General features: G+C 33.9%; 2 protein-coding genes across 3 annotated transcripts; one reads left to right on the plus strand and one right to left on the minus strand.

The window, feature by feature from the left end:
- Nucleotides 1–659: 659 nt before the first annotated feature.
- LOC139840311 (probable protein kinase At2g41970) lies at nucleotides 660–3,556 on the plus strand. 2 transcript variants are annotated; one of them, XM_071830578.1, is made up of 8 exons: nucleotides 660–852; nucleotides 1,052–1,242; nucleotides 1,369–1,625; nucleotides 1,703–1,829; nucleotides 1,936–2,209; nucleotides 2,718–2,850; nucleotides 3,003–3,089; nucleotides 3,289–3,556. In XM_071830578.1, exons 2-8 carry the CDS (start codon nucleotides 1,143–1,145, stop codon nucleotides 3,415–3,417), a joined length of 1,107 nt encoding a protein of 368 aa, XP_071686679.1. In that variant the 5' UTR covers nucleotides 660–852; nucleotides 1,052–1,142; the 3' UTR covers nucleotides 3,418–3,556. The 2 variants fall into 2 exon arrangements, with proteins under 2 accessions (XP_071686679.1, XP_071686680.1); XM_071830579.1 differs by having other exon boundaries at nucleotides 1,142–1,242.
- Nucleotides 3,557–3,965: 409 nt separating this feature from the next.
- On the minus strand, nucleotides 3,966–10,613 carry LOC139840312 (carbon catabolite repressor protein 4 homolog 1-like). Its single transcript, XM_071830580.1, has 11 exons — nucleotides 9,926–10,613; nucleotides 8,213–8,942; nucleotides 8,023–8,109; nucleotides 6,771–6,854; nucleotides 6,596–6,682; nucleotides 6,340–6,426; nucleotides 6,150–6,203; nucleotides 5,953–6,044; nucleotides 5,685–5,799; nucleotides 5,401–5,548; nucleotides 3,966–4,901 (listed from the first exon to the last, which is right to left on the minus strand). The coding sequence occupies exons 1-11, from the start codon at nucleotides 10,081–10,083 to the stop codon at nucleotides 4,756–4,758; spliced, it is 1,788 nt and encodes a 595-aa protein (XP_071686681.1). The 5' UTR covers nucleotides 10,084–10,613; the 3' UTR covers nucleotides 3,966–4,755.
- Between the last annotated feature and the right edge of the window lie 729 nt (nucleotides 10,614–11,342).

The following is an 11,342-nucleotide window of genomic DNA, read 5'->3' on the forward strand; positions in this document are numbered from 1 at the left end:
TTTTCGGATATTCGGATATCCGAATATCCGAAAATTTTAAAAACTCCATCCGATATCCGAATCCGAAAAATCGGATATTCGATTTTCGGATATCCGAATTTTCGGATATCCGATTTTTCGGATATTTTCGGATTCGGATTTCGGATAATTCGGATTCGGATTTCGGATTCGGATATTTTGAACACCCCTAGTGAGAGAGGTACAAATGGATAGAATGGGGGTGAATGAACAGTTTGGAAGAAATATCTAGTAGGCTAAAAGACCAAAATACCTTTTTAAAATAAAATAAGCTCATGAACAATAATAATTTAAATTTAAATCTTGTGATGTATTATAATTTAATTTCTGCTTTATTAAAGAAAAAACAATAATAATTTATTATTCTTATATTGAAAAAATGAATATGGTGGTGTTATACATATAAATAAGCTTATATGACAAGTTCCTTTAAATTTCATTTTAAAATAAGTTTAAAAATGAACATTGCAACAAACTAGCATACAGGAGACTGTGTATCGTAGAGAAGAAATGAGTGAATCCGACAACATACAAAAATTATTCTATCAACGTGCCAAGCATTATATCTCATGTTTATGCATAAACAACATTCACATTATTATTATATTTATATTTATATATAGGCTTGGTTTATCAACACTTATATAACAGAAACCGATTTTCCCGCGAACCCCAAATTAACAAAATCTTTTCTCTTTTGATTCTCTCTCTCTTTCTACAATCCGGAGAGACTGAGAAGAGAGAGAAAGAGAAATCCCAAATCTTCAAACCTAAAATTCCGATCGAAGATTTAATCTTTTTGATTGTTGTTGGCTTAAAAATCTTGACTTTAAGGTATGTTCATGCAACTTATTCATATATTTTCATTCCCCTTGTCTTATTTTCTTTTAATTTGTTTGTGCGTGTTATGTGTGTTGTTTAAATGCCTCAATAGGTTCCAAAATCAAATTTACATGGATCAAAAGATATGGTTTGATTTGTCGCATAAGATAAACAGTTCTTTTTATGACATTTTGAATTATGAATGTTTCAGGATTCATTTTAGGTTGAATTGAAGGAAAAAAGTATATGGTTTGCTAAATAAAGTTTGTATCTTTTGAATTTTTAAACCTTCTATTTGAAGGATGTCTTGTTGTGGTGGTTCCGAAGAGGATGATTATAGCGGTGGGCCTTCAAATAATATCGCAACCGCACCACCTCGAGGAGGAGGACCACCTTATGGAGGTAACAAAACTGTTATAATATTCATGTTTCGACATGTTCTTACATGCTTAGCAGATATATATGTGAGTATGATTTATCTTGTGTTAAAAGTTTGCAACTTTTTAATAAAAAGTTTTTATGTTTTAGGGAGTGATAGAGGAGAGCCAAGGGGTGCGGGACCCGCAAGAGGTGGGGCTCCTCAAAAACCGTTGCCAATTGAAACACCAGAAGTATCGTTGAATGAGTTAAATAGGATAACAAATAATTTCGGTCAAAAGTCTTTGGTTGGTGAAGGTTCATATGGTCGGGTTTTTTATGGAAAGCTAAGTAGTGAAGAAGAAGTAGCAGTAAAGAAGCTCGATACCAGTTCTTCACCTGAGCCCGATAATGATTTTGTATCCCAGGTTTGATTTTACATAATTCATTCATGATTTTGTATCCCAGGTTTATTTATGTAACTAATTAATGCAAATTTACGCAGTTATCAATAGTTTCAAGGTTTAAAAATGAGTATTTTGTTGAGTTGCTCGGTTATTGTTTAGAAGGAAACAACCGCATATTGATATATCAATATGCAACAATGGGTTCTTTGCATGATGTATTACATGGTACGTCACTACGTACAGTTCTTTTTTATATATATTTTGTTCTCGTGGTCTCATTTTTAATACGAGTAATAAATTTGGTGTAATTTTGCGTATTATGAATCGATAGGGAGAAAGGGTGTGCAAGGTGCGGAACCTGGTCCCGTTCTCAGTTGGCCTCAGAGAGTTAAAATTGCATATGGTGCAGCAAGAGGTTTAGAGTATTTACATGAAAAGGTTCAACCTTCGATTGTACATAGAGATGTTCGGTCCAGCAACGTTTTATTGTTTGATGATTTTCAAACTAAGATTGCCGATTTCAATTTGAGCAATCAGTCGTCTGACACTGCAGCTCGATTGCATTCTACTAGGGTGTTGGGAACTTTTGGTTACCATGCTCCAGAGTATGTTTTTCTTGATTCTTAAGAGCCTGCACTTAATATTTTTGGTTAATTATTTTGTTCTAAGTGGACTGTTGGGTGGGTCATGTAGGGTTGATGACACGTTGAAATGGGTAACTTTTTTTTGTGGGTTGACCCGTAATGTTTTTGAAATGGGTCAACCCGAAACGTTTATTTTAATATTTTTTATATATAGTTAGTGTATTAAATATGGTTAATGCTATCTTATTTTAGAAGGATGCATGCGTTAGAAATACACGATCAGTGAACTTTTGACCTGCTTGCCCCGTTCAACGTGTTTTCTTTGAAGCTGAGTATTTTAATTTGACCCATTAGAGAAGCATACGTAACTGGGTGAAAGCTGCCACCTTTTAGTTATTTCATGACCCGGGTTTTATTTGCTTAATTTGCTTGTTCACCATTAGGCATTAGTAGTAAACAATGTTTATTTTTGAGTTTTTAATTGTAAGCATTTTATCCAACACTTCATAATATACTTTTTTTGATCCAGGTATGCAATGACAGGGCAGATAACTCAAAAGAGTGATGTTTATAGTTTCGGAGTTGTTCTTTTAGAACTTTTAACAGGAAGGAAACCGGTTGACCACACAATGCCTAAAGGTCAACAAAGTCTCGTTACATGGGTACGTCTTGATAAAGTTCTCGACTATTAGTCATATACCTAAAATGCCCTTTAATAATGAAAAGAGAAGAAATGTGTAGAGGAAGTAACAAATTTTTCGTTATAACATGGTTGAACACATTGTGCTCATGTTGCACGATCTGCTTGTTACAGGCAACACCAAGATTAAGTGAAGATAAAGTAAAGCAATGCGTTGATCCAAAGTTAAGCAATGACTACCCTCCAAAGGCGGTTGCTAAGGTCCGTTTAATGACACTACTAAATGTTGCAAAATGGGCGGGCCAAGCATTTTGAGTAACGGTTCAAAAGTAGTTGATACAAACCATTTTTCTTTCGAAATTATTAGTTTGTCAAATACTATTATATTAGTCATTTATTTCAAGATTTATTGAATATAATGAAGAGCCCTTAAGTTGTTCTTGTTTCTCTGTATACTCAGATGGCAGCCGTTGCAGCATTATGTGTTCAATACGAGGCAGATTTCAGGCCAAACATGACGATAGTTGTCAAGGCTTTGCAGCCGCTCTACCATCAAAAACCAGCAGGCCCAGAGTCTCATGCTTCGTAACCAAAGTTTTAGAAATCATATTTGAGTTTTGTCTATGGAACATAGTTTGAATACACTAGAATCAATTATGGAGCTACATTGTTGTAATCATGATCCCAGAATTAGACCTGGTAATTAGATCCCATTTGTTTATTTTCAAAGTTTTGTATGTCTTTAGTGATCACATTGATCGATTCATGAGCGTTTGTAACAGTTGTTCCTATCAGAATGACAAGCATTTGATGTAATCAAATTTAAAGTTGTTTATGTGCATGAAAAAACAATGGTTGATAAGAAGAGGCATTTATCCAAATACAAAACTCAAATTGTCACCTTTTGTCAACTTTTAGTCAGTCATTTATATTCTAATTCTAATCTAGCTATATTTTGACATATTTAAGTGTCAAAATATGGTGAGAAACATTTACACAGTTCCAATGGCCTCACTCTAACATGCTTAAAGTTATACCATTTACATATTGACTTTAAAGTGACAGTTAACTGTAACTGTACAAGAATTTTAAGCAAGTTAATTAGAGGCCCTGGAGTTATTATAAAGAACCTGGAGATTGATTAAATTATCTTTTTTCTATTAATATTAATAAAAAAGAAGAAACGAAAAGAAGTATGGCATGTATATAGGACAAGGATTATAAAAACATGATACAGAGTAGATCATCCCGAAAGCTATCGATCTACAGTTCTTACAGTTTTAGCTATTGTCCATTCGTTTCTCTTTACTTGTATCTCCCAACACTTTGCTTTTTTGACCAAACCTGCAGGAGTCAATGCAGATGACAGGGCTGAGTTGATGTGTCAAATGGGTTAAGCCAAGAGATTTAAATCCTAATGCGAGGTTGGTCTATTAATGTAATAAGTTGACGGTTCTAACTATTGTAATCATGTAGAACGCATAGATTACTACTCAAATTCCCAAACAATAGGTTAGAAGTGTTTGCATGTCGACCCAACCCATTTGCTATAGATATGGAATACATGATCAATTAGTCTTAGAGAAGTGGCAATTTTAACTCATTTGCATAAGAATTGGTTGATTTGGGTTACATTTGATTCTAGCAGGTTAAACATTTAGATTATTAACAAGCTTAGAAACAAAACAAGTGAAACTGATATATTAGTTAAACATATTAACTTTGCAATTATATCGGAGATAATAATAAGTTATACATGAGGAATACATTAACTTAGGACAAAGTATATCAGGTCGGCCCAATCCGCACTGTTTCGACACAACCCTCCTTTGAACTGTCACACGGCCCACACATTTTTTGAACCTTCTAAGAGTCCAAAACACTAAACTATATGCAATGATGTGATGTACTTGCCTAAAATGCAGCTTTAACGCCTAGTTCGAGGCTTGCACCGAAATTCAGCCATAAGTGCGATGTGATCAGACGACCATTCGGGAGAAGGCAGAGCTGTATCTTTCCTCAAGCTATCCTCATCCAAAAGCTCCAACAAAGATTCCACACTCAAGCTGTCAGCTGAAACGAGACGTACATATAAACCACATAAATTTACTATACAAAGTTTATCTTAATAAAGTTCGTCTTCAAAATGAAAACTTTTTATGTATTTAACTATAATTTTTTTTATATTGAATTATTATTATATTATATTGATTATATTGATCATTCACATAAATTGTTATACATATATAAAACATTGAACATTAAATAAGCATATAGATGTATTCATATTTGTAATGAACATAGAAGTTGTAAGTGGAATGCGACATTGTGATTCTATATAAACATGGAAATTTGATGTTTATTAAATTGTGTGCACTTCAATTGAACAATCCCAAGATGGCACAAACCGCATTAGCGGCATATCTTAGATAATGGGTCGAAACGGTCATGGGATAACCCGGTTAGACTGCATACATTTGAGTAAAAAAAACTCAGGGAAATACTTATCCGCTTACAAGTTTACGATTCTTAAGCACCAAATGAGGAAAGTAGTGAAAATTGGGGGATATACCTGAATAGAATATGTAATCAAGGGTACCGATGAAATCCCGTGTGCAATTCGTAAATAATGGTTCATTTGTAGCAGGATCCACTCTCCTCTTTTGCAGCTCATAACCAAGACCACCCCCAATTCTTGCAAATGACGAGTACGCGCTTACCTGTAAAACACAAGAACAAAATCAAGATATGTACATACGTACATATATGTATATGTATATTAAATATAAATACATATTTTGCTATATGTATATATGTATATGTATATATGTATATCTGTGTGTCATGTTGTATTACCAAGGGCAGAGAGTGAGTCAATTTAGTGGGAGGCCGCAGAATTCCAAGAGGGTCTACTGCTAAATCCTGATGCATTGGATCAACTTTCCCGATAGCTAAAAGTGCATGAGGAGCGCTGCAATTAAATTGAATTAATAATTTGACAAACGGTGAAGAAAAATCCTGTTCGACTTTGAATGAAATTGAAATGTTTTTTTTTAATAGTAAAACATGTTACAAAAATCAAATTATTCATAATTCAAAATGACTAAGAAAGTAGAACACAAACCTTCCTGGAGTCGAATTAAAATCCCCACACACTAACATTGGTATATCTGCACTGGCAGCTATCTTTTCCAAACCTTTCAACAGAGTATGAACCTGAAATATCCCACAAACACACCAAAACTTAAAAAATAATATAAAATAAAACAATACTCCATAGAAAACATGTTTCTTTTTTTCGTAAGAGCTTAAGAGAATGACCTGCCAAAGTTTGACATCCTTCAGTTCTTGTTGAACATTCACATGTGTATTTGCCTGTGCATTATCGAAAGAATATTTAAATCAAGAATGCATAAACCGAAAAAATGATACTCGAATAAATATAAAACAAGATATAGACGACTCCAGAATCGATTATATTTATACATTTCCTTATACTACTATATCTTACCACACAAACAAGTTGTCGTTTTCCTGGATTTTCGACACCATGGTTACTGAACTTTGCTTCAAGTACAACAATGAGTGCGACATTATCCTATTATATGCCATAAAGTTTCATCAAAACCGCAACATATTAAAGATGCAACAAAAGAAAAGAAAACACAACCGCAACAAAACCCAATCCCACATATAAGTGGGGTATAGGGAAAAGAAAAGAAAAGAAAAATGTCAAGAAAATAAAATAAAAAATAGATGCACCGTACCTTAACCAGGCGATTCAGCGCAGTTTTCTTCTGGGTAATGGGAACTAAAGCATCAGTTAAAGATTGCGCAGCTTTATTAAATTCGACCTGCACGCGTAATATCCAATAATAAGATGATGGCAATAAAGTGTCAAGAATGAAAAACAATGCATATATAGAAATAAATAAAGTATACCTCGTATTTTTTGACTTGGGAAAATCTGTCTCTCCTGAAGAATGTAGCGCATCCATCAATAGTCACATTACTTCCATTAAAAACCTGAAAGCAACATATCACTAGTTTCAATAAGAAAGAATATGAACAAATGTGGCCATCTTACCATTGATTCAAAACACACCAAATTGAACAGAACAAATCTACACAAGGGTGTAAAAATCACGAGTCGGGAACTAGTCTGCAGGGACTTTAGGACTAGTTCGGTCAAGTACGGGACTAGTCGGTAAGGTCGGGTACAGGTCGGATTAGACTTTCTTAGATTTAAATATATTAAACAATTAATTAGTCATTTGTGAAAGTTAAAGATAAGACTTGGGATATAACTAGATAATCGGGGTTTTTAAGTTGTATATAATGTCCAGTTAAATATCGAGACAGGCCACCTACTTAGCCAGTGAATTATCACATCAAACTTTTCAACTACTCTATAATACATCACAACAGCTGCCACATATTTTTTCCTTTTATTTTTCTCTAGATATTTTTTCACACTAAGCCCCGTTCTCTTCTTCTCCTCCAAGTCTCGCAACAAATGATTGTGGGATCTTAAAGTTTTCAAATGGTCGTTGTGGCGTTGTACAACGATAACAATCTGATACGTATGATATTTTCATTTCAGAAATATATCAACCTTTTTAATAGCTTATTTAGGGATATATTATATTATTAGGAAAGTATTATTAGGATATTATTTATTAGGGTAAGTCTTAGAGAACAAGTTACACTTAATCAATATATAGGGATTTACCTTTGTAATTTCATTATGCTAAATATTGACCAAGTGATTTTGATATCTTGGAGAGTTAGGTTACCTCTCGAAAGTAAACCCTAGGGGATCTTATCGACCTCTCGAAAGTTGATTACTTATATTTAATTACTCTTCTGATAGTTTTAAACTCGATACGAGCACTTGACTCTTATAACGACCTTGACCGAATTTTCTAACAATTACGGAGTATTATATTTAAGATTTTACTCTTTTATTAGATAGATAATCAATAATCAATGATCAATAATCAATGTGTTAACAATTATCATAATTAAGATTTTTAACTTCTTTGTAATTGAGTGACTTAAAAGGATGATGCATTTCAATACCCTTAAGATTCTTTTACTTGTTCAATCATGTTTTAGTTTTACCCGTTTAACGAGCTAACAGCCCAAATCAACCCATTTTAAGGTAAAAGAGGAAAAGACTTATGAAACAAACCTCAGCCGTTTTCTTCTTATATAGAGCTGTATAGCCATGTTTGTCCAGCTCTGGGCAAAAAAAATCGTCAAAATGATCACTTTGAACCTGAAAAGAATCCAATACATTTTTAGCATAATTCTCTACACATTTAATATAACTTATTGTGCGAAAACAATCATATAACAGCTTTAATAAGACGAACATATACCTCTTGAAGACAAACAATATCTGCTCGGTAGCCAACAATTTCCCGCAACAAATTTTGTCTACGATAAGGCCAAGAAAGAGCCCACGAAGGACAATAACTATATAAATCACTCGTCGCATATGAGTCCGATAATATATTGTACGACAGCACAGTAAAAGTTCCCGTGGATGAAAGCCGCCCATCCAAATCCAAATTCCCTACCAAATCAACATTACTAACAGATATCAACCGCCGTGGGCTCGGGGAGGGGGCCGGGATCACACGTGACGTCAAAATCGTATTCGACGGTCCAACGGGCAATTTCGTATCAACATCAACCACCACACATTCAAATTTTAAAACATGACCGATATCATCAGCTGTTGGTGTGTACGTTTTAGACCGACCGACTTCAAACCACGTTTCACCACCGTTTCTTTGTGTTACGGCTGCAGGATATAATGGTGTTGAACCATTTGTAAGGCTCGAGAGATTTTGTGAACTACTATTGTTGTTATTGAATCGGCCGAATATTTCTTCTTCTTCGTTTCCGTTTTCGTTAACAGCACTAGCGGCACGTTCATGGAGAACGCGATGGTGTTGCCATGCGTCGGAAAAACATTTAGGGGAGCAATGGTAGCTTTTAGCGACAGGTATTTTGGCTTTAACACACCCTAAACATTGTAAAGTGGCTTGTTCAGATGGATGTACGCTACATATAGTAACTTTCTTATCACTTTGTATACGGTACCTGCATGTAAATCCATAAATCTCAGATTTATTTTAAGTTGATAACGGGATGCAATAACAATAAACGTGAGTCCGGTATTTGCATGTGTTTTCTAACTTTTTGAAAGTGGTTAAGAAACTATTAAATAATCAAAATCCAGATAATCAATTGCAATAAAACATATGCTACTTATAAAGTAAGTATTCAATAGATATGACAAATGAAGTAACACATCTAGGGAAAAGAAAACAAAATAGTATGACTCAATTGTCGTAAGAGGGTGATTTACTAATATACAGGATATTCAATTTAATTTATATTTCACCAGTGTATAAAATTTATTAATCCAAAAACATAAATAGAAAGATTCCTTCGAATAATTTCAAAATCCTCGTATGAGCGACAATGACCCTTAAGTTAATTCGTGAACTGACGAATAAGGTGTAGAAACAAGTAGATGCATAATGTCTAAATCCTTCAGCATTGTAATCACAATAAACAGAAACTTCAAACCACTAGGCATTGATACAGTGTATTTTGATGTATATTTAATGATAAAGGTCTGAATATTTAGTCACGATATAATCAGATTCATTAAAGTAACCAACTAATGGTTCTAAGAAACAACCTCAAAATCCCTAATTATCTGGTAATGTTATTTCATTCTTCAGATTCTAGTCACAAATATTCATTTATTTACAATAACAATGAACATCCAAATTAGGAAGCACCAAGATTGTTATATAATTGATACCGGTTTCTCTTCGTTCTAACAATATTGAGGTTAAGCTAATGTAATATACAGATCACATTACACATATTATGTTAATACAACTACAAGCTAAAACCTACCAAATCAATCACAATCAATCAATCAACTATACCAAAAGAAACAAATTCAATTCAATACCAACTTAAAAAAGCATGTTAATGCACTATTTAACCAAAAAGGAACAACCTTTAACAACAAATGCAAACATTTATAACATCCAATATCAACTAACCACTTATATCTCAAGAAAAGACCCTCAATAGGTGAAGATTCAGGCACATCATCGGTAAAAACAGTCTGGTCCGGTCGCCGGAGAAGCACGTACGGAGAAAGCTCACAACCCACAATCGGAATATCGGACGGAAGATGTACTCTCAGCACGCTCAGCATGCTTTTTTAATCACAAAAATAACTTCTCCTATCAAAATAATTATACCCTAACCCTAATTTCAAAAATGATAAAAATTGAACTCCGGCGACGATGAAAACTTGGCGGAAACCAGGCGGATCCGCCATTACATGACGTCTACACTCGCCAGCCTTCCTCAATTTCTACAAAAAAGGATTAGATACAAAAACCCTAATTTAATTTCATCTAAAAATTAAAACTTTGCGATGGAGTTGATACCAATTATTGATTGTGGAAATCGGATGATTGGTTTGAAGAGATAAAGAAGGATGGAATTATGTAATCGATTGATCTGGAAATGAAGGAATATTGGAAATTGAAAGATGGAGGATTAAAGTTTGAATTTGAATAGAGATGGAATTAAGAGAGATTAATAAGACGATGTAGATCGGTTTGATTTGGATTTGGGTGTTAATTTGTACAGTTAGGGTTTTACAAACATAACAAAAAATGAAGACGACGATGCTCTTTTGTATCACGGTCTCCCGTCTATATAATGATTGTGCGTATAGGGATTTTTTTTATTTTAGGCGATAAGCACAAACTTAAATATAAAAAAACAAACTAGCTAGTTTCATTTAAATATTAAATATTAATATTAATAAATATTAAATTTAAATATAAATAAATATTAAATAAATACCCTCAAAACGAAACAAAAGAAATTCTAAAAAAACAAAAAAACAAAAAACAAAAAAAAAACTGAAGGCAAAAACGCAAAATAAGACAATAAGCCTCAACATAACAACATAAAAACAATAGAGACAACCAACATACAAAACCAAACAAGAACCAAATGAATGAGACCAAGATGAAGCTAACTCAAAGAACCATCAACTCCCTCAAAATCATCTGTATAAAAGCTGAATTTCTACGCAAATGCACTATCTTTCTTGCTCTTTGATGATGATTTAATGAGTTTCCCCTCCACTTTGGCGAATCGAACCGATTTGCTTGATCTTGAGGAGAACAAATACTCTAAAGTAGACCCAGACGACGAATGGCCCTCTTCATATCCGTTGTAGATGAAGATGTAGCCATCTTTGAGACAACACCAGAACCACCATACATCTTCGCTGTATCAACACAAACCTGAACAAGTTGTTCACTGAAAGTACGGACCTCGATTTCCACCACATCCTTAGACTTCCTCGTCTTCATCATATGAGCATTATAAACAAGAGACGCATCGCAAGTAACACCGTTCACGCTTCTAATAGCCTTTTATGCAAAAACATTA

The sequence above is a fragment of the Rutidosis leptorrhynchoides genome, chromosome 4 (assembly GCF_046630445.1).
Source record: "Rutidosis leptorrhynchoides isolate AG116_Rl617_1_P2 chromosome 4, CSIRO_AGI_Rlap_v1, whole genome shotgun sequence".
NCBI lineage: Eukaryota > Viridiplantae > Streptophyta > Magnoliopsida > Asterales > Asteraceae > Rutidosis > Rutidosis leptorrhynchoides.

Bases quoted from the DNA above. Each gene is read 5' to 3' on its own strand.
- LOC139840312 (XM_071830580.1), bottom strand. From the start codon at position 10,083: ATGCTGAGCGTGCTGAGAGTACATCTTCCGTCCGATATTCCGATTGTG. The intron at 8,943-9,925 runs GTTAGTTGATAT...ATTTACATGCAG, and splicing joins CTTTTCTTGAGATATAAGTG to GTACCGTATACAAAGTGATA. The intron at 4,902-5,400 runs GTATATCCCCCA...GTCTCGTTTCAG, and splicing joins TGATTACATATTCTATTCAG to CTGACAGCTTGAGTGTGGAA.
- LOC139840311 (XM_071830578.1), top strand. From the start codon at position 1,143: ATGTCTTGTTGTGGTGGTTCCGAAGAGGATGATTATAGCGGTGGGCCT. The intron at 2,851-3,002 runs GTACGTCTTGAT...TGCTTGTTACAG, and splicing joins AACAAAGTCTCGTTACATGG to GCAACACCAAGATTAAGTGA. The intron at 3,090-3,288 runs GTCCGTTTAATG...CTGTATACTCAG, and splicing joins CTCCAAAGGCGGTTGCTAAG to ATGGCAGCCGTTGCAGCATT.